The 22,305-nt window shown below is 30.8% G+C and overlaps 1 protein-coding gene across 1 annotated transcript in view; it reads left to right on the forward strand.

The window, feature by feature from the left end:
* The first annotated feature begins 1,884 nt into the window (after positions 1–1,884).
* Positions 1,885–22,305, forward strand: part of LOC143084192 (gamma-aminobutyric acid type B receptor subunit 2-like) — a 34,159-nt gene continuing 13,738 nt past the window's right edge. Inside the window, exons 1-10 of the mRNA XM_076260603.1 lie at positions 1,885–2,016; positions 2,296–2,478; positions 10,877–10,978; positions 11,718–11,783; positions 14,580–14,771; positions 15,111–15,323; positions 15,609–15,669; positions 17,566–17,643; positions 21,062–21,212; positions 21,747–21,879. Coding sequence (XP_076116718.1) covers positions 1,885–2,016; positions 2,296–2,478; positions 10,877–10,978; positions 11,718–11,783; positions 14,580–14,771; positions 15,111–15,323; positions 15,609–15,669; positions 17,566–17,643; positions 21,062–21,212; positions 21,747–21,879 — 1,311 coding nt within the window. The remainder of the gene's footprint in view (positions 2,017–2,295; positions 2,479–10,876; positions 10,979–11,717; positions 11,784–14,579; positions 14,772–15,110; positions 15,324–15,608; positions 15,670–17,565; positions 17,644–21,061; positions 21,213–21,746; positions 21,880–22,305) is intronic.

Here is a 22,305-nt window from a genome sequence, read left to right on the forward strand (position 1 = left end):
TGTTTTTTTATTTGGTCGGGTTGTTGTCTCTTTGACACATTCCCCATTTCCATTCTCAATTTTATTTCATCCTCCATTTCTACATATGAAAATGACTGTTCTAAGACAGGAATATGACAGTTGTTATCCATTCGTTTGATGTGTTTGGGCTTTTGATTTTGCAATTTGATTAAGTACGTTCCGCTTTGAATATCCTCGGAGTTTTGTATTTTTGTTATTTTAATTTTTGATAAATGGCAGGTTTTTAGAATCTTTATTGAATTAGTTCACGATATTTCTCATCTATTGGAGATTGAGACATTGACATATATTGTATAAGGGTTGTTTTACAATTGTGTATTACTATCTGGATGTCTGTTGGTGTTTGTCTTATTGACGTATATCTCACATCTGTTTTTATTCATATCTAACAAGCCATAGAATATAATGACCATTTTATCAAACTGTGTTCATTTTGCTTGTACATTGTACCTAAGATCCGCAATTCGTGGATTCCTTGAGTCTACACAATCACGACTTGTTACACTGAACACTTTTGGTTTATTTTTTATAAAACGTTATCGTAAGTTTTTAACCAATTTCTAAACAATTTTTAACTTAAACTAGTGACGTTTTCGTTACTGTGGTTTACTGAAGACTTGATAAAGATGTGTTTTAGAAGCACATATCATTAACATTACTATCGGTAATAGTATAAGCGTAAATATTTAAACAATCTATATTTACGATTTTTGAACAGCGGTATACTACTGTTGCCTTTATTTAACTTTGTAAGTCCTAGTTATGATATCGAAATAATGAATATATATGTCGATTAAGTCAATTTATTCAAAGTAATTACGTTATATGTCTTTGATGGACCGATCTTTAATGTTTCATTTTGAACTGATATGCATGAGAGAGATAAAAAAATATATAAAAACGAGAATATTTATTTCAGGGTTCGAGAATATGTCTTAGTTTTCGTGTCTGATATCTGTAAAAATACTCATTATTGATATCAGGATAAACATTTTGTACGCCGGACGAGCGTTTCGTCTACATCAGAATCGTCAGTGACGCTCGAATTAAAAACGTGCGAATCACGTTGGTACTATTATAATTCCTCATTTATATTGTATTTCAAATAATGTAGCAGTAATTGTGTTACTCGGCAAATTCACTTTCTGGTTTATTGAATCAACAAGAATTGAAATAGAAATAGAAACACGTCTGGCAGATGTTCATACAGTATTACATCAGAAGTGTAACATTAGCATAGAACTAGATTTATAAGGTTAATGTATCTATAAGATAACTAATATCTGAACAAGATTGATGGACTACCGTCATTATTTGTCAAGAACAAATATAGGGAGAAAATGTAGAATTATAGACTTCCACTCTTTTGAAAATTATTTGAATTGAAGAAATGTATCAAACAATCATTTTTTAGTAGATAAAAAAAAAGGGTTCCAAAACTCTCCCTCTTCTCTTGCCAAGATGTGGTAAAATACATATATTGGTACATGTAAGCTCTACCAATCATATCATACGACGATAAAATAAACTGGAAAAACTGCAAGATACCTTGAAATCTAAGAGGATGGCGGACACAAGGATCACTATATCACCGGTTAAGTAAGCATTGATATAAAAATTATGTAATGACGTGCTCTTTAGGGCAAACATCGACTTAATTCTTCAACATATATAAAACAAAATCAAATGATTCAAAACATGTTAGAAATATAAATGAATGACAAAATAATTAGAATACAGAATTCTAATTTATTGTCCTTATACTCAAGCTCGCGACTTATATGGATCAGAATTTTAATCAGATTGAATAAATTGTATGCTGCATTAAATGAGCGATGCAATGTTTTTTTTTTTCAGTGTGACATGGCTAAAGCAACAAAGATATTTTTCGACATGATGCATGAAAATACAACAAAAGTAATGTTATTTGGAGATGCATGTCCTAACGTTACTGGTCCTTTAGCACAAATATCAAAGTGGTGGAATATGTCTCAAGTAAGTAGAAAGTTTTATGTTTTGGCACGTGTTGAATGCGTTGATAATTTTGATTATGTTTGGAACTACATAATTCAAAATACCTGAATTACTTTTTGTTAAATTACAGAAAATTGCATTCTCAAAACATATAACCTTTTGCAAGAAATCGGTATTTTAATATCAAACTGTCAAGTTTATGGGTTCTTTCTTTTTTCCAACTATGTTTATTATCTATGAAATTACATATTCAGGGAAATTAGAGAACAGACGTTAATATTGATATTTCATCATTTACAGTTGTCATATGCCGACACTGATCCAAAGCTGTCAGACAGATCAACATATTCTAATTTCTTTCGGACAGTTCCAAGCGATAGAGATTTTAACCCCGCCAAAGTGGCATTTCTAAAGCGATATAATTGGACAAGAGTGGCGACCTTATTTCAAGATGCATCGATAGAATCTGACAGATACGGTATTGTACGTTATATTAAAATGAAAGCTAGTTACATTTGACCGTTATTATTGAATTAAAACAGACTTAGTTAATTCCTTGAACAATAGGCAGCTCTATGGTTATGTTAAATGGTTACTTATATTTCAAACGTATAGACTATCAAGTAGTTTCGATTTATTTTTATAATTTCAAACTGACCATATGTGACCACATGAATTTCTGAACTATGAACAGTTCATTGGTGTTTGTCTTTGTTTAAACATCTATTCTTTCGTAGGTACTGCTATTTCGTTTGTGAGGTCAGTGTACTGTCCAAATTTAAAAAACAAAATAATATGTTATCCTTTTTATGAATTTTCAACTTGTGTATATGCACTTATGTATCGAAAGCCCTCTGAAAACCAAATATAATTTGCATCGAAAACTGTCTAAATCGAACATCTTTTTGAACGTAACTTATTTACGCAGTCAAAGTCATTTGCTGGAATAATGTTAAATAATTGGTGAAAAATACTAAATAACGATAACCGTTGCAGACATTAAGGAGTATTTTACATCAAAAATATTTGTGTTTTGTACGGAAGTGTATTAGCGCCACACATTTTTTTATTTTTTTATTTTTCTTCCTATGTTATACCGCAAACCTTTGCGATATAACGCAAACCTTTGCGTTATAACGCAAACATTTGTTTTATCTTATTTCTTATTTAAGATTCAAAGGAAACAGTAGTTATTAATGGAGGAGGCTGTATATATTAAAATTTATCACCTTTGTAGTCATTGCAAAGTATGTGGTAAAATGCTTGAATAATTAGATCATATCATTTACTAATAATGAGCAGAATAATATAAGAAGATGTGGTATGAGTGCCAATAAGAAAACTCTCCATCTAAGTCACTATTCGTAAAAGTAAACCATCATAGGCCAAAGTACGGTCTTCAACACGGAGCATTAGCTCACAATGAACAACAAACTATAAAGGTCCCCAAAACGATATCCAGGTTACTACTAGTATATATATTACCCAAAAAAAAATTCAGTAAATTGAGGTTATACCTAAGAAAAAAATAAACCCTGCTAATATAGCTATAACCGAATATAAATATACTTCCAAAGTAAGCTATCGTTTGAGAACTGTGTAAAGTAGGTTAGATTCAAACAAGCTACCCTTTGGCAATACATGTATAGAATGAAGATGTTTTATTAATAAAATTATGTTTTCTCTATTCAAATTGCTACCCAAGCATCTTAAAAATACTTCATTATATTAAAATGAAAATTCAATGACTTTCTCTCAAAGAATCTTGATCATATTCTGAGATTTAAAAAAAAGTTTCCTTATAAATAATTCATTTTAAAGCAGAAAGCTCATTTTATCTATTTGACTTGGAGGTTTCACAATTGTATGACATTATTTTTGATCTTTCAATTTTGAATATGACTATATACTAAACTATATCTATTTTCTTGTTAAATTATATACTTTTCTGATGCACAAATCAGTCTTAATGTATGTATAATTGCACTTCAAGTATTCCATTATTCCTATGCATATTTATTATAATGATTTGGCCTTGTATGTATGTTTCTTTTTTTATCTACTAGTAAATCACATCCGAAATGAATTACAGACGGACATATATACAAAACTTAATGAATAATTGAAATCAAGATATTTGCGTTATAAAGCAAATGTTTGCGTTTAACGCAAATGTTTGCGTTATATCGCAAAGGTTTGCGTTATATAGCGCAAAGGTTTGCGTTATAACGCAAACATAGGAAGAAAAATTAAAAAAAAAATGTGTGGCGCTAATACGCTTCCGTAGTTTTGCGCATCTTTTAGATCCAGTTTGTTAAGAATAAATATTTCCATCCACTTCCTTCTTTTTGTTCTGCTCATGTCCTGACCCTAAAATTTTATATAAAACTCAGGTTATACAATCATATCAATGAGTTATTTGCCAAATTAAATCCTTTTCAATGATATATCAGATCTATATCCTAGTATACATGTACATTTTTGTAAAAAAAAAAAAAAATGGGGGGGGGGGGGGAATCAGTCTGATTTATCTCTGGATTTAGGTGTTCCCTCAACGTTTCCAAAAAAAATGATGACCTACAGACATTAAAACTTCAAAGATAGCTGTTGGAGTTTATTGGACGTTTTCGTGCTTTTGATGTTGGTTTAATAGTCCTGTTGGCTGTTTGCCTTCACAGCAAAGTAAACATAATCATTGGAAATCCAAACAAATTAATATGAGTAAACTATCTTACACATTGTACTCCGTTGGTAACGTGCATATTGTTGAATTATATTTGTGTGAGGTACAATATATTAATGTAGGCTTTTGACTTTAAATTTTCTATGTTTTAACAAATATTAACATGATTAATACAAACTAAATTGACAAAACGGATAAATATTTTTTTTCTACAAAAATATTCAGTAAAATGTTCAATACAAATACTTTCATAACATTGAGTCAGAATTATTAAGTTTCTCTGTATCAGTTTGATCCGTTATAAATTGTATTTACTTGTAGAACTTGTGATATAATGTAATCCTGGTTTAATCAGAAGTCCATTGATTTAATTTCCCTATGCAGTTATAATGTCACCTTTGATATGTTGACTTTTCTTTACAAAATCTCGCACATCGACATGACTTCTGTTTTACTAGCTCTTTATGTTCTTAAATTTATAGAATTTATATTCTTACTGAACGATGTACAATCTTAAAGGTTTCTCAATCGGCAGCTACAGGATTAATACAGAGTTTTAATGCAAAGCTGGCAGAAGAGTTTTAGTATGTGACTTTAAATTTAATTTGTTTAATAGTTTCCTGACCTTTTACACCAAACGAATTTATTATACCAAAACAATTTCGTATTAATTGTCTCCTGTGTTTTCTGACAGCAAGCAATGACATTTTGATAACAGAACCCTAATTCATTGACACTGTATTTGATGATTGCTTAATTGTCTCATTAACTTTAATGAATATTGAACATGTAATCAATTTGATGATTCATGTGCATTTACAAATTAAATTTTGCTCTTTTGAGTCTCGAATATATACCAAAAGGATATTCAAAGGTATAAGTCGAAAAAAAAGACTGAAAACGCCAAAGCAAAACAAAAAGAAAAAAGACAAACAGCAGTATAAAACCTAAGAGATTTTGTTTCAGTGCGCATCAAGTGTTTTGAATAAACTTCATAAGGTACACAAATCCAAGAGGACACACACAAGAAAGCATTTACATGGAGTGGGATTAACATTTTATTATAACTACTGTTAATATATCCATGAAAGATGTAAGTGGAAACTTGCTATTAAGGTAGCACAATACAAAGATTTTTTTACTTCCAATCACTAACCTTTGAAATGCTGTAACTTTCTTATGAATGCATAGAAAATAACAAAAGAGGTATATAGATAGATACAAAAGATAAATCTTTTAAATGAATGCAATATTTTTATTATGCAATCATTATTTAATCAATTATTATGTAATTAGTGACAAAATGTGGGTAAGTTCACTTGAATGAATTTAGCTCTATCATCTTTTTAACTATACAGAAAATTTTAACGAAATCTTAATCAACACATCATGGGCTTCAAAAGGGTGTCTCAGATTGTCTCAACTCATCTGTAAACATCCTAACCACATAAAAGAAGATACTGTTTAATTAGGTGTAAAATTTGTTCTATACATTCTATCTGAAATCTGAGACACACTTTTGTAGATAATGGCCATAAGAACAACATATAATAAAATCGACCCTCTAGGGATACCTATGAAGAAGCTAATTTCATTAGAAAGTGGAAATTTGGTGAAAAATATTTTAGACACAGTTAATATTATAATTGGTTACATAATTGTTGCATAATACTAACATTGCATTAACTTGAAAGAGTAATCTGTTAGCTATCCAAAACTACCACTTTTATAAATTTTCAAGCATTATTAAGAAAGTTACAGCATTTTAAAACTTTGGAGTTGGAGTTATTAAAGAGCCTGTCCATGAGAAAACCATGCAAAATAGTCCGGAATCAATATTTGCTAATCTTTATGAAATCTTGTTCGTAGGTAAACCTTACCATAACTACTGTAAATAAATATAATGTTTTGATCTGATTTATATATCTTGGCCGTAGGGGGCGCCACCTGTAATTTGGAAATTTTTGGATGAAAACCAATAGAAAATACACAAAATAAGCATATTTTGAAACAATATTTAATGTATTTATAAACATATCATCATCAAAAGTGGCATCAATTGTAAAACATCATACAAAGACCTTTTCATAGCCATATATGCCATAAAAAAAAAATTGAAGTTACCCAAGGGCAGATAACTCTGTAAATTTTGCAATTTTCCAAATTTCCTATTTTCTAAAATATGCCAAAGATCATAGGGTTGTAAATACTAAGATAACACTTTTATTTCTTTCTTTTTGCTTTTTTTACAATAATTCAAGTCTTACTTGTTACCATATAACAGGTTTTGCTTTGCATTTGAATATTAAAAAAAATATTTCCAATCTACTATCCCCCCCTTTTTTAAACCTGAAAAATTGATAAAATTCCAGATTTAATAAAGCAAACAGTGACTTATTAAGAATGAACACTGGAAGTGAGGTTTTACTCAGATTATACAAGAGACTACATTAAATCAAACAATTCTTTTAAAATATCTCGGTGGGTATGGACAATTAAAAATCATGGTGTTATTGGTTGTCAACAAATTTGAGCAAAGGCAAAATAAATAAATAACACACTTTTAAAAAAATAATAATTCTACCAGATATTAAAATTTGGTCTAAATGAAAATTAATAAAAAGCAGACTACATAGAAATAATATACACAACAGTATTTAGAAAATGAAGTTTGGTTGCTTTAAGATGATTGGAGAGGGGGTGGCTAAACACCTTTTTTTGCCTGTTAAAAACAAATTATTTTCTGTGAAAGTACTTTATCAAATATTGCTGAATTATAAATAGAACATAAAAAGGTTGATATGATAAGATTCTAATACAAACCTATTGTGATAATGTAATTACAGATTTTAGAACAGTCCTATTGAAAAGGGAGATAACTTATCATATGGAGGTTAAATAGAACAAAAACACAATTTTCAGAAATAAAGTAACCCGCTTTGTTTCGAAATATTTTGAAAAGAATTCATGAATAGTTAGTTTTTCCTTGCTAAAATTTATAGCCAACTTGTTTTTACTAAAGCAGAAAAAGCTGTTTCTATAAAAAAAAAAATAACATTAATTAACAACTACATGTCTATCTGATATCACTCGCCCCTCTTCAACAGAAAGTATGATTTTTTTAACATGAAAAACATAAGTGACCCCAAAACTTTATTATCAGTTTTTGTATTTCCCTTAATGTAGCATTGGCCCATTTGATGGATTTATTAATTGTCCTGGAAATGTTAGTGTTGCATGTCTTCGGGCAGCATCATTTTTAAAAACACTAAGTCCTGGTACCAGTTTCATTAATCTTTCCTTTTTATGTTTATTTGCAAATAGGGATAAAATATGCATCTGACTTAATCTGTTGTTCTGCTGTTGATAGGATGCAACCATTGAATCAACGCCTCAGTCATTGTGTCAGGTTTGTCTTCTTTTAATGCTATCCACTTCTTGCACACATCCGTCAAAAGATTATTTTCCTGACCTGGTGCAACATACTGTGCAATCAGCTTGATAGCTTCTGTAATAATTTTGGTATGATATGAGGATGAACTTTTTGAGAGGCTAGTTCATGGCAACAGTAACTGTGAATTTTGTGCTGGAAAATTTCTGGAAAGCATTTTCATTGCAGCATTGACAATCTCTCTTGGAGCCATGTTTTCTTCTTCCCAATCAGAGGTTGTGGTCTGGGAAAATGTCTGAGTGGACTGTGTTGATAGTGGAAAGTCACATTCTGAATCTGAAAAAAACCCAAATTATAATGTTTTTTTAGAATTTTTGTACACTTTGAAATCTTAAACAAAGTTTAATTTTGGACCCCAATTTGGACCAACTTGAAACTTGGGCCCATTATCAAAAATTCAAATACATGTATAGTTTAAGCATATCAAAGAACCCCATATATTCAATTTTTGTTAAAATCAAATTAAGTTAATTTTTGGACCCTTTGGACCATAATGTAGACCAATTTGAAAACGAGACCCAAAATTAAAAATCTAAATACACAGTAAGGTTCGGCATATCAAAGAACCCCAATAACTCAATTTTTGATGAATTCAAACAAAATTTAATTTTGGACCCTTTTGACCTCAATGTGGACCAATTTGATAAAGGGCCAAAAATCTAAAATCTAAATGCATGGTTCGCTTCTGCATATTAAAGAATTCAAGAATAAAACCCCATTGAAATTGGTCAAGAAGTAAGCAATTTATACGAAGTATTATAAAAGTATTGTTTTTCAACTTTTTGGCCCCTTTTTAGCCCCTATTTCCTAAACAGTTTGGACCGTAACCCAGAAAATGATCAATCCCAACCTTCCTTTTTTTGCTATGGAACCTTATGGTATAATTTCTAAAAGATCCATTCACTAATACACAAAAGTTGTTGTCTGGATACTAGAAAAATGATTATTTGGACCCCTTTTTAGCCCCTTAATTCCTAAATTGTTAGAACCATATGTAACCCCCAATATCAATCCCAACCTTCCTTTTTTGGTTTCAAACTTTGTGTTTAGATTTTATAGATATCCATTTACTAAAACTAAGGTTATTGTCCAGAAACTAAGTGTCTTCAGACTTCTCTGACGACAGCAACGTGATACCATTAAAGGAATTAAAATTTTGTTAACTGTGCATTTGCATTCAGGTATCGCAGATCCAATTTATTCGTTCATAGTGTGTTAATTTACGTTTTTTGATTGAGTTAAGCCTTCCAATTGATATTTTATCTTGTGGTTGTCTATATATGTTGTGATGTTATGGTATTGTGTCATAAAAAGGGAGAAGGTTTGGTACCATTAAAACGTTTAATCCTGCTGCAAATGTTTGCACCTGTCCTAAGTCAGGTCCTATTTGGTCCTGTCATTCTCGATGTTGGTCCTGTCATTATCAGAGTTGGTCATGTCACGTTTTCTAAAGTTTCTTACAATTTTTTTTATTTTTTTTTCTTAAATCTATTTATCAAATGATGAAATCTTATTATATTTCAAATTTCAGAAAAATATTTTGAGAAATAAAAGAGAAATTAGCAATTTCATCTGGTCCGGTCATTGTCGAGGTTGGTCCTGGCAGTCAGCGATGGTCATGTCACATTTTCGAAATTTTTTGAAAATAAATTTATATTTTTATAACATTTTAGTTTCAAATTATGACATACCATTTTATGTTTCAAATCTGAGATAAGTCCTTTGAAAAATAAAAAAAGTTATTAGCATTTTTATTTGGTCCTGTCATTCTCGATTTTGGTCCTGTCATTATCAGAGTTGGTCATGTCACGTTTTCTGAAGTTTCTTACAATTTTTTTTTTTTTTTCTAAAATCTATTTATCAAATGATGAAATCTGATTATATTTCAAATTTGAGATCAATCCTTTGAAAAATAAAAAAGTTATTAGCATTTTTCATTTGGTCCTGTACCAATCGTTTTTTCAAAAGTTGGCATGATGCCAATTCATAACATTTGACGGTAAAAACTGTTTTATACAGTTTAAAGCATGTTTAACTTGCATTCTGCTATAAAAATGACAAAAAAAAACAATTACAAAGATGGCCATTTTTTCATAGGAAAATGCTTGTGCCAATGCTGGGATGTGTTCTAAAAATAGAATTGCTTATTTCTAAAAATAGAATCAAATATTTGCACTTTTGATGGTGTACACAGAGTCCCTACATGGTAGCCTTCCAGATACATGTCACATAACATTATATTTCGAAACTAGCTTCCGGACTATTTTTGGCATATTGCATGGTTTTCTCATAGACAAGCTCTTAAATCTTTGTATTGTGCTACCTTAATAATCAAGCTTATCTATGATATGCATTTAAACATCATTAACTAAATTTATGACCATCATTTTGGCTAGGAACTCGTAGAGACTGAATATTGCGTTGACAAACAAAGACTGCGAATTCAAATTAATTAAGTTTCCTATAATTCAAGTAACAATATGTCATACATTTAGCCAGAAAATTGTTTTTTGACATTTTAGAAATTGTTTAATTTTATTTTAAGACTCAAGAAAATCATGTTTTTGTTTGAATGATCACTGCTACTTAACGTCCGATGGCAAATACAATATTCAGAACCTTTTTTGTTTTTTTTGTAACGACGGCTTGATTTTTTTTCTTAAAGAGAGAAGAAACAAGACAATACTGCTAAAACACACTTTTACTTTGATGAGTTTTTTACTCATAACATGCATTTTTTAAAATAGGCACACAATAAGTTTATACAAGTCATCGATGATGCCAATATAGAAGTTTTAAAAGTGGAGAGTTTTCTCGATGATCCAAGCTCAGCTGTCGAAAATATAAAGGTATCCACTTATGTTTTACCAATCAGAGTTATGCCCGAATGACAACACTGGGTCAATATCGTTCAAGTTAATCTAAAATATTCCGCATTTTCGATTGAGTAAAATTTTCATCAAAGATACTAGGCTTATATTTTGGTACGTCAGACGTGAATTGTCTACATAAGACTCGGCAGTGTCACTCGAAGAAAACAGTTGAAAAGTAAAATCAAATACTTAGTAAAAAAAACATTTGAATGGTAAATTCCGAAAAAAAAACAGTTAAATGCAGCTAAGTCAATCTATGCCCGGGATATATTTCCCATAGTAATTTGATTATTTAAAGGTTTCATAAATTTTCTATTTACTGATAGTAAACAATAAACAAATGATTCTAGATAAAAACTTTAGTAGGAACAGGTAACGTAGCAATTTAAACCAAATAAAAAAATAGATATATATTACGCAAAAGGGATACATACCAAATGGATATCAAACTATAAAAAGACAAAAGACAACACGGTCACCATAGAATTTTTTTTAGAGATAACGGAAAAAACACAGGTTATAAAACACAGTAGACAGTTTGTCGAACATTAAAAAACATATTCTGGTTGTATTGCAAAACTAACTTCAAAATATATAGCAATAATACTATTATAATTCTACACTTTCCGTCAGGATTTGCTGTTTACATCTATAGATTGATACATGTATAAGGTTGACGTACTTAACTATTTTATTTTGTATTTTATTTTAACAGAAACTAGATGCCAGAATCATTGTTGGTTTCTTTAACGAAACGATGGCAAGGAAAATATTTTGTAGTGTAAGTAAGAATAGGAATAAGTTGATCTTTTGAAATCCCTCTTTTATCATAACATTTGCTCCACCATAATTTAATCACCCCTTTATCATAAAATGTCTTCCATTAGAATTATTCAAGTCCTCCACAAAAAATCGTTCACATATTTATTTTACAATTTATCTACTTTTTCCACTATATATTTTCACGTTTCCCAACCGATTGTGAAAAAAATGTTCTCCTCTCAGGTGAAATAGCTGTTCCCGGCAAATGATTAAGTCGGAAATTAATTATGACATCAAATTTTCTTGGGTTCTTCTGAATTGACCATTCAGTTGTTGTCGTTTGTTTATGTGTTACATATTTGTTTTTCGTTTATTTCTTTTATATAAAATAAGGCCGTTAGTTTTCTCATTTGAATTGTTTTACATTGTCATATTGGGGCCTTTTATAGCTGACTTTGCAGTATGGGCCTTGGTCATTGTTGAACGCCGTGCGGTAACCTATAAAGGCAACAGTAGTATACCGCTGTTCAAAACTCATAAATCCATGGACAAAAAACAAAATCGGGATAACAAACTAAAACCGAGGGAAACGCATTAAATAGAAGAGGAGAACAACGACATAACACTAAAATGTAACACATATAGACAAAATCCCACGAGAATAACAAATATAACATATATATATAACATCAAAACCAAATACATGAATTTGGGATAGACAAGTACCGTGACACGTCTTATCGCAATGTGAATTTACACTCAAAAATAAGAGAAAACAAACGACACAACGTTATAATGTAATACACACAGAACCGAACTATAATATAACAATGACCATATTCCTGACTTGGTACAGGGCATTTTTAAAGGAAAAAATGGTGGGTTGAACCTGGTTTTGTGGCATGCCAAACCTCGCACTTTTATGGCCATGTGAAATATAACATCAAAATGACAACACAGGACTACAATATAAATAAATTGGAGAACACAATTGACAAAGAATCACACGAACAACAGCCAACAAAAGGCAACAAGTTCAAAATTTTAATACGCCAGAAGTGTATTTTGTCCACACAAGACCTATGTGTGACGAACAGATACAAAAGTTTGAAAGCCGAAACGAGTACAAAGTTGAACAGCATCGAGGACCAAAAGATCAAAAAGGTTGTGCCAAAAACGGCAAGGGTTTTCTGTTAAGTTACCAGAAAATCCCTATAAATTAGAGTAATTTATACTTTTGCAAACAGTAAATTTAATAAAATGAATATTCAAAAGATGTACATGATAAAGCTGAAGTATTAACTAATTACAGGACACAACTGAAATACATTTACATAACCAGACATTTGAAACACAAAAGTAGACACATCCGAATACGTTTAAACCTCTACGCCAAGTGACGTCCTATTTGAAACTGAAAAATGACGAAAAAATGACGTCATTTGAATTAGTAAAACAGAGCATCAAAAAACTATAGTTGTTAATTTCTGTGTCATTTTGGTCTCTTGTCGAGAGTTGTCGCATTGGCAATGATACCACATCTTTGTTATATGTTACTGCTGAGAATTGGAAAACAGAAAATTGGAAAGTTGAAATCATAACACACACTTAGCTCTGAAATGAATGTTGTTGAGTAACGTATACTTTTATTCTTACTCTCGTGCATGTTTAAATTAATCGGACTTCATTAACAGGCGTGTGCTTCTAATACTAAAAAAACTGCTCACATTGGATTATAATTGAGAACGGACTGAAATGAACTCTACATATGTTTTGAAATCACATTTACTATTTGGTTGCTCATAACAATGTGTCGGTATTTCGACTCAGTAGCGACATGTTTTGGTCTTTCAAATCAGTAAAGTCGGTTGATCTGGTTTTGTTTTACCAATTTTGTCATATTTCTAATTGAGAAATGCTGACTCGGTACAAATCATCATTTTGGGTGAAGCATGCATAACAAGAGACGCTTATTCTTTCGACGCATAGTTAGCACTTCTGTATCGGTTCATACGTACGATTCCCGAAGTTTTAGTTTGCTACCTTGATGTGTGTCTTTTTCAATTGACGCGATCTGATCATCCATGCATGCCATCAGTAAAGTTCTGTTGCCTTGATTATCTTAGAAAACCTAAGTCTATCTTCTGGAATGAAACTTTATAAATATCTATCACATATTTGTTATGAATATCTTAGGTTTTGCATATGCAATAACCTCAAAATTGCCCGGGGCAAATAAGATTATATTGATATTGTGCCCTGATTCCAAATGACGTGACGTCATTGCATCCTTAACGACACTTTTGTGATAAAATATTTAAGACTTTTACCTGTTATATTTCATTAATTGTTATAATTGAATTTGTTTTCCTCTTTTCTGCAGAACTTTAATATGTGATAAATAGATTATAACTTGTCTTTTCAATATTGGCCCTGGTATCATCCTTCGACCCATATCGGCCCTCGGCTAAAGCCTCGAGGCCGACATGGGAGTCTTGGTATGATACCAGGGCCAGTATGGAAAAGGGCATGTTATAATCTATACATATATAAAAAGAACAATATTCTATTCATTAATGAGGTTATCGGTTTTATTTTAACCAAGTAAATTATTTCTTTTCCATCAACACAAAACGTGCAAGAAAAAATAAACTAAGATGTTTGAAATGTCAAAGGCCTTTTTGAATGCTTGAAATTGTCATTGGTTTATATCTTACCAATTATTATCATGAGACTTTTAATTTCAGCAGAAACTGTGTTAGTGTATCACTGTCCTTTAATCAAGTCATATACTAAAATTGCATTTTACTTGCAGGCATTCCAGCAAAATATGTACGGTAAAAAATATCAGTGGATTTTAGTTGGAGGTTATTCGAAAAAATGGTTTAGTACGAAAGATATTTCTGTCCCGTGTAGAAAACATGAAGTTTTACAAGCTGCTGAAGGATATCTTATGATGGAATCTTTAATCCTTACACACAGCAATGAACGTACGGCGTCAGGTTTGGTATGTTTTATCTGTTAAAAACTCAGACACCAGGCTCACAATTTGGCCATCCCCGTATTTCGTCTACATACACGTAACACTCGAATTAAAATCAAACCAGTTTCGCAGCCAAATAAATTTGTACATTCCGAGGCAAACAAAACCCTTAGCGATTTGAATATTCTCCATTTTATTAACAGAAAGTTTATAGAAAATAAATTTTAAATATCAACCAGGGTGATAATTGTATCAGTATGCAAGTGGCACATTCATCGATGAAAAATTGTGCTTTCAGCGTTCCTGATTTGGGTAAAGCTTTTCCGATGCTTAAAAGTTATAAGGCTTTAATTTAATTTTTAGACACCTAAAGAATACAAGAAACACTATAATGATGTCCGTGACAGAGAGTTTAGTGTTTTTCATGGTTATGCATTTGATGGAATATGGGTGATAGCTAAAGCCATAGATACAATCCTTAGAAACAGGAGATATCCTACCAATGTTGAAGAACATTTTTTCAGGGGTGATTCAATGGCACTGGCGTTAAACGAAACAGACTTTATTGGAGTTACAGTAAGTTATTATATCAAATCATACTTTTTTGTAGAAACGTTTGACTTATATACATATTACTCTAACGTACTTGTCCAAACAAAATTTGTAATACTAAAATTATGTCTTATAACATTGCAACTCACATCTTTTGGTAAAATTAAAATAATGTCATAAAAAATAATTAAATCGGGGTACCGGTATGCCAAAAATAACATTTTAAAACATAAAAATTTTGCTAGTATATATTTTCAACCAACATATACTTGTGTCGGATAAAATATATTTTTAATAATTATTTATTAGGGACGGGTACACTTCGACGGACCAGACAGAATTGGTTTGGTATCAATCAAGCAGCTGCAAGGTATGGATAGAGACAACAGTAGTATACCGCGGTTCAAAAGTTAAAAATCAATTGAAAGAAACCAAATTCGGGTTACAAACGAAAAACCGAGAGAACCACATCGGAAATGTTAGTCTAGATCAATGCAACCAAGTTGTATTGAAAAAAAGTCACTTCGAACAGAGAGTGTTGTCCGTCTTAAAATTCTAAACAGGGTTTACTTTTCAAAGTATATATATGAACCAAACACATATCATCACCACTAATTTATCTTGATAACTGTCAACATAATTCAGCTTTAAAATGTTCTTCAATGGAACAAAACATAATGTTTGGTAGTACTAACACAACAACACAGTGCAGATCAACTTATATAATGCAGTTTCAGTGGTACTGCAGATTGATTTTTAAATTAAATGAACCTAAGCGATTTACAATAAGGCCTGTGTCAAGGTCAATTAAAATCTGACTTTTTTCGTAGTTTTCGCGTTTACATATTTGTTTTTATATAACGGGGTCAACTCTACTGCATAGTAACTAATTGCAGAGTAAATGATTTTTATTAACGAATAATGATAAAAGAAATATTACTGTTGGCCAAAGGTATACACAATGTGCTGTAATGTGCTTTGATGGCCCACGTCAAATAGTTGTCCTGTTTGCGGGTATGTTGTGCGTCGCGTTTCCCGTTATTTAATTTCTAATGGTAAAATGCATACTTGCATCACAATGTGTACCCTCATTTGATGATATTGTAATAGTGTACTCGTCATCAGTGATAGGAAACAATTGCAGGTTTCTACAACCATCGAGTCAAACCGACTTCAGAACTGATGTTTGGACATTCGACATGTTTAATATTCATATTACATTATCATGTAAGCGTCCTGGAAATCTATATCAGTTATAGTTAGCAAAAAACCTAAATCGAATTTCTCAACTTCTTATCTTGTGCTCTTGTCTCAGTTCAAATTCCTATCAAATTTCTACACGCCGTACAATATACTATCCAAAGAAAACTTAACAAACATTCTGCAAATGTGGTCAAACGGTATATATAAACATAAACAATACAATTTGTTAACTAAATGTATTTATTTAGGAAGCAATGGGTTGTATATATTTTTAATCTAGAAAATTACTAAAACCACTAGATTATGCCAAGGTTATCAATATATAATCAGACGTGAAGGCACATTACATCAAATTGTTCAATAATGCTAAATGCATTAAGCAGTTACCTAATGACTCGTAGGAATTCTCTAATCATTAGAATGGATATTGTATCCACTTTGACACGATGGTAAATTGAGCGATTATAGATCCTATAGAGCAGTTTTATGACCTGTCACATAAACTTAAGTTTACATTTGTATTTATTGCCAGTAACAAAACTGAGGCATTTCGTCTAGAAAATAGGAATGGTATTAACAAGACATTTCATTCTTTAGAACAAGAAAAAATATTAAACCTTAATAGAGGGTGGTAAAGGGTTATTTTCGTGCGACTTTTTTTTGCCATTTTTTTTCTCCACCTGCAATCGTGACAAAGGTTCGTTATTCACCGTGTTTCGTGAAATCGGTAAACAGATCAACGTGCAGGAAATTTGTAATTGTTCGTTCATTTTAAAATGTCAATTTTATTTCGCATTCTTCCATGCAGATACCCCCTTTACGCCCCTCTTAATAGCATCTTTATAGTTATTATCCTTTGATGTTTAAGATATACCAACATTGAGATAAGACAAATCAAGCCTTGTTTTCATATGATATATGATGCTCCTAAAAAACATTTTACTTTACCCTGCTGTCGTTTTAAGATGGACCCGGCTTCTTGTATTATTCATTATAAAACACACATCCTCTTACTTGTTTTATACAGTTGGTAGTTCTTAAATCCATAAACTTGTCTTTTTAGATAAGAAATTAAAAGAAATTGGTACATATGACAGATCAACTGATGAACTTGTAATAACAGATAAAATACAGTGGACAGGTAATGAATTGTATATAAGTTACTAGTATTTGTAATACAAATGGTATCTGCAATTGTAACTCACAAATGTATGATATCGAATTCGAATTTGTAATGAACGTCATGCAGAAATATTCCATAAAGTTATTTGCAATTATCTTATACTTAGTAGTAAATAATAAGATAATGTAACGTTTTCGCTGGGTGTTGCTATAACGTTTTCGTTACCCTGAAGTGAAACTCTGACCCACTGACAAAACTAGACAATCCGCCAGACAAACTAATACTCGGCAATAAATACTGTTTCAAATGACTGCTCCCTTGGGTTAACTCAACCCTGTAATCCAATAGGTATATTTAAAGATACGTTGTTTCAGAAGACAGAAATAAATAATTTGTTTAAAGTTAATGATTTAATGAAGTGTTACTATGATCAGTTATAGATATGTTATACAGACAATTTCAATATTGTATCTCTTTTTACATCAGATCAACACAATAAATAACTCTTAAATAGTATAGAAATCTCTTTAATTATATAAGTTATGTCGACTTCTCAAATGTATAAGTTGCGACTCCGGGTTTTAATGTACTTTTTGTGAATATTCGACTTCGTAATATATATGTAAAGAATCGTTAATAATTACAGTTTCTATACTATTGGTATATCAAGTAAATAATACAAGAATAACTTTAACTGTTACTTTCTCTGAAGAAAAAACTATATTGACGTCTTATTTGAATAGCGACTTTAAGATTCGAGACTGCGTCGTTGAGTCTCTGTATAAAATATGGAATATGTTATGCTTCTGACTTTTCTGTACTTTTCAGTATATAATTTTGTGTACGTCTAATGATCTCTAATCTTTGAGTCTCTTATAATATAAAATTGTAAATGTATGTTTTACATAAAGTAAAACTCTGACAAAATATTTCCTAACTTTTTAAAAGTGCAAGACTCAAATTCTAAGTTACAGTGAAGAAAGGAATTATTATTTAGGCTTGTGATTGTAAGCAACCTTTTGCCACCGTAGTCCGATCACGACTAACGCGCTCAATGGTAGTTCAATATATATACAACAAAATGACTTATAAGACTTCATATTGACGTCAAAAGCGACTCAAAAGACTCTATTTAAGGTGGTACCTAACACTACAGGGAGATAACTCTGTAAAATCAGCAGAACGTTTTTATGACGTTGTGTTCATAAGGGAATATTAAGCTTCTCAATGATCAAAATAAGTGTTTGTCAAACTGCTATATAACCAGTGTATTTTTTCTGATAAAACAGGTGGTTCAAATTTTTTGAAATTTTTATATTTTTGTCAAAGGGTCAAAGTAAATACTTTGTCAAAATTTTAAGAAAATTAAACGAGCCAAATTAATTTTAGTTAAAGTGTTAGGTACCACCTTAAACGTAATATTGCCGTTCACGACAGTGCACTTTGACGGTTTACGGTAAAGCGACTCCAGTAAACATGGCGGACATTACAAGGAAAATGAGAGAATCTGAGTCTGTAGAAACTTGACCAGGTTAACTAATTCACTCAATATCATTATTTATTGCATAGCAATATAATATTTCCCACAGAACGTAACCAAAAGTTAGCATGCAATAAATTCTAATATTGCACTAGTGCAATAAATTTTCAAAATTCATGACGTCATCAACGACAAAATCTTAGTTTAATCCAATTTTTACTCTCAAATATTATATTGCTATACAATAAAAGGGTTATTGCATGAATATATTGGAATATTGTCCCTCGTAGAACATATATTGCACTCGCAAGCTCGTGCAATATAAAATTCTACTCGGGACAATATTCCCCAATATTCATGCAATAACTCTATAATATAGAGATTAAAACAACATAATACAATCATCAACAAATAAATAAAGGTAGGTCCAGTATAAGGAAATTCTGTATTTACACTGTACAAAAATAAATAGAAAGGCGACCCAGTTTCAGGTGGGACTTGACGTTATTTTTATCTTTGCTCAAGTTACTGTTCATAACACAATGTGATAATAAATTCTAATAAAAAGAAACATATTCAAAAATGTATTAGTATCTTATACGGTTTAACGGAGATTCAACTGTTATTAAAAAGGGGGAGGGGACACAAACTGTTGAACAACGAGGACGAAATCCGTTACATTCGTTACAATAAATTGTATGTGAAATACGACCAATGGCATTCGTACGTGCAGTATCAACTATGCGTGATAATATCAGTCACGGTTACATATAGATTTATAATTTATTACATTGATACAAGTAGTTTATCGGATTTATCCAATCGAGATAGTAAAATTTATAATTTAACTATCGAGATTGGATAAATCCGATAATCCACGCGTTACTATGTATAAAATAATCTGTTTCTCTAATGATTAAAAGATAAATTGTTCTTCTTTTCTAAACCAAAACCTTCTACTTTCCACGCAGTTGTCAATTTCATTAACACCTGTTAGAACATTTTGATCAGTTCAAGGAGCTAAGAAAGGTTAAGACCCTTTGACTCAGCCAATCATCTTCTGAGATCACCGGCAACTACACGTTGATTAATTTTTTTTTATACAATTGGTTTGGAAAGGGATAGATTTCAATAGAATTAGAGAAAAGGGCTTTATCAAACCCCTAATCTGCCGTCATGTCAAATAAAAAAACTTTTACGTGAGGTTTATAACAAAGTGTAAATTATATGGCTTTTTTCAAAATTGCATACCGTATCAATCCTCAAGCAATGTAATCTCTCAAGCAGAGCTCTTGTGATAATATTGGTGTCTTTTGTTGATACAGATGTGATACTGAAAAAATCATATGATATTTTCTAAAAACAATACAAACGTTTGTTTTTCATTCACGATAGTGTTGCTAATGTATTTGCATAATTTGAAGAGAAAAAATATGGAAGCTGCGTAATTTTGGAAGACGGAAAGATTTACCGAGCAAATGATAAATATTGCAACAACTTCCTTATGCAGGTTGTTGCACTGGCGTTTTAGTAGAACATTTCTTTTACTATTTGTTTCATTCCACCTCTTTATTTACATATACATGAACTTTAAGTAACGTGCATATAGACTCAATGAATCAATCAAAGCTTTATTCAAATTAGCACGTTTTTAACATATATATAAGGAGTTGTAACTATTATTATAGATAATTGCAAACATCACAATTTATCAATGATTCACAACTTCTCATAGAAAGAAAATATAAAGTCAGAATTTGAGTTACAATATTTGCATCTTCAACAGAAGCTGTAGGAATGTAGTAAAAAGTATTCTACTGTATTTTAGCACATTCCTTTTCTTTATTAAATGAATTAAAATTTAACAAAACACATTCATAATAAAGCTACAAGCAAGATTCCAAAACAAAAACATTCTGTGTATTATTTAATTACTTTAAGAAATTTAATTTTCAGGAAACGGTCCCCCAATGGACAGAAATCTAGTACGGACAGAAATGTTAAGAGTGTCACCAGTGATATACTCTGGGATAAGTGTCTTAGCTAGCATTGGAATTATTATCGCAGTCGTGTTTCTGGTAATCAACATTATATTCCGACACCACAGGTACATTAAGACGTGAAATAAATTTGTATAAGTGATTTTGATAAATATATTTATACATACAATGTACATTATAAGTAATTTAAAACAACTATTATATAATATTGATGTTCCTTATGAGACTAAATTACAAGTTTACCGTTTCTGAAGGAAACGGCGTAACTCCCAGAAGTGTCTGTTTAACACGGATCAAGTGCATGGTTGTCACGTAACGTGAGTCCTCGTATGCAAGATTCAGTCAAAGAAAATATAAGTTGTAAGATTCGTTAGAAGTTAGATGGCGATTTAATTTTCTTATTTTTTTTTACAATTTTTTAATTATTTTTTTTAATTCTTATTTTGCGATTTAATCTTAACTGATAATGACATTCTTAGGTTAAATGTTAACTTATAATGACATTCGTCGATTTAATCTTAACCTATAATGATAGTCTTCGATTTAATCTTAACTTATAATGACAGTCTTCGATTTAATCTAAATCTATAATGACAGTCTTCGATTTAATGTTAACTTATGATATTCTTTTTATTTAACAGGTACATTAAGATGTCAAGTCCAAATATGAACAATATAATAATAATTGGATGCATGGTGTCTTATGCGAGTGTTTATCTTCTTGGATCAGAGGGAGGTTCTATGAAAAGGATTCACTCGTCTTCATTATGTGTAGTAAGCAAATTCAAATCGGCTTAACTAAATTGACCAAAAAAGTATCACACTTTTCAAATGATATTCTAAACTAAACATATACTGACATCTTTTGGGGGAATCAATATTTGTCAAGACAAATATTGCAAAGACAATTCTGAACGGAAATAGAATTTGAAACAAGTGTTTAGAACTGGTATAAAGTAAGAAATGATTAGACAATATGTCTGTAATAAATAAAACAGTTATACTATATCAATTACTTCACATACACTAGAAAGACAAATCTGCATTGTGAAGTTGTTTTTGTATTATTAAAAATGACAAGCTCATTTTCAAACTTTTTTTTTCAAAGTCACTTGCAGTTTTGAATTTTAAAGTCTATAAACAGTATAATACTTGTCCCATGTATTTTCACGAATGATATATCCTTGATATCATTACACA

This window comes from Mytilus galloprovincialis, chromosome 7 (genome assembly GCF_965363235.1).
Source record: "Mytilus galloprovincialis chromosome 7, xbMytGall1.hap1.1, whole genome shotgun sequence".
NCBI lineage: Eukaryota > Metazoa > Mollusca > Bivalvia > Mytilida > Mytilidae > Mytilus > Mytilus galloprovincialis.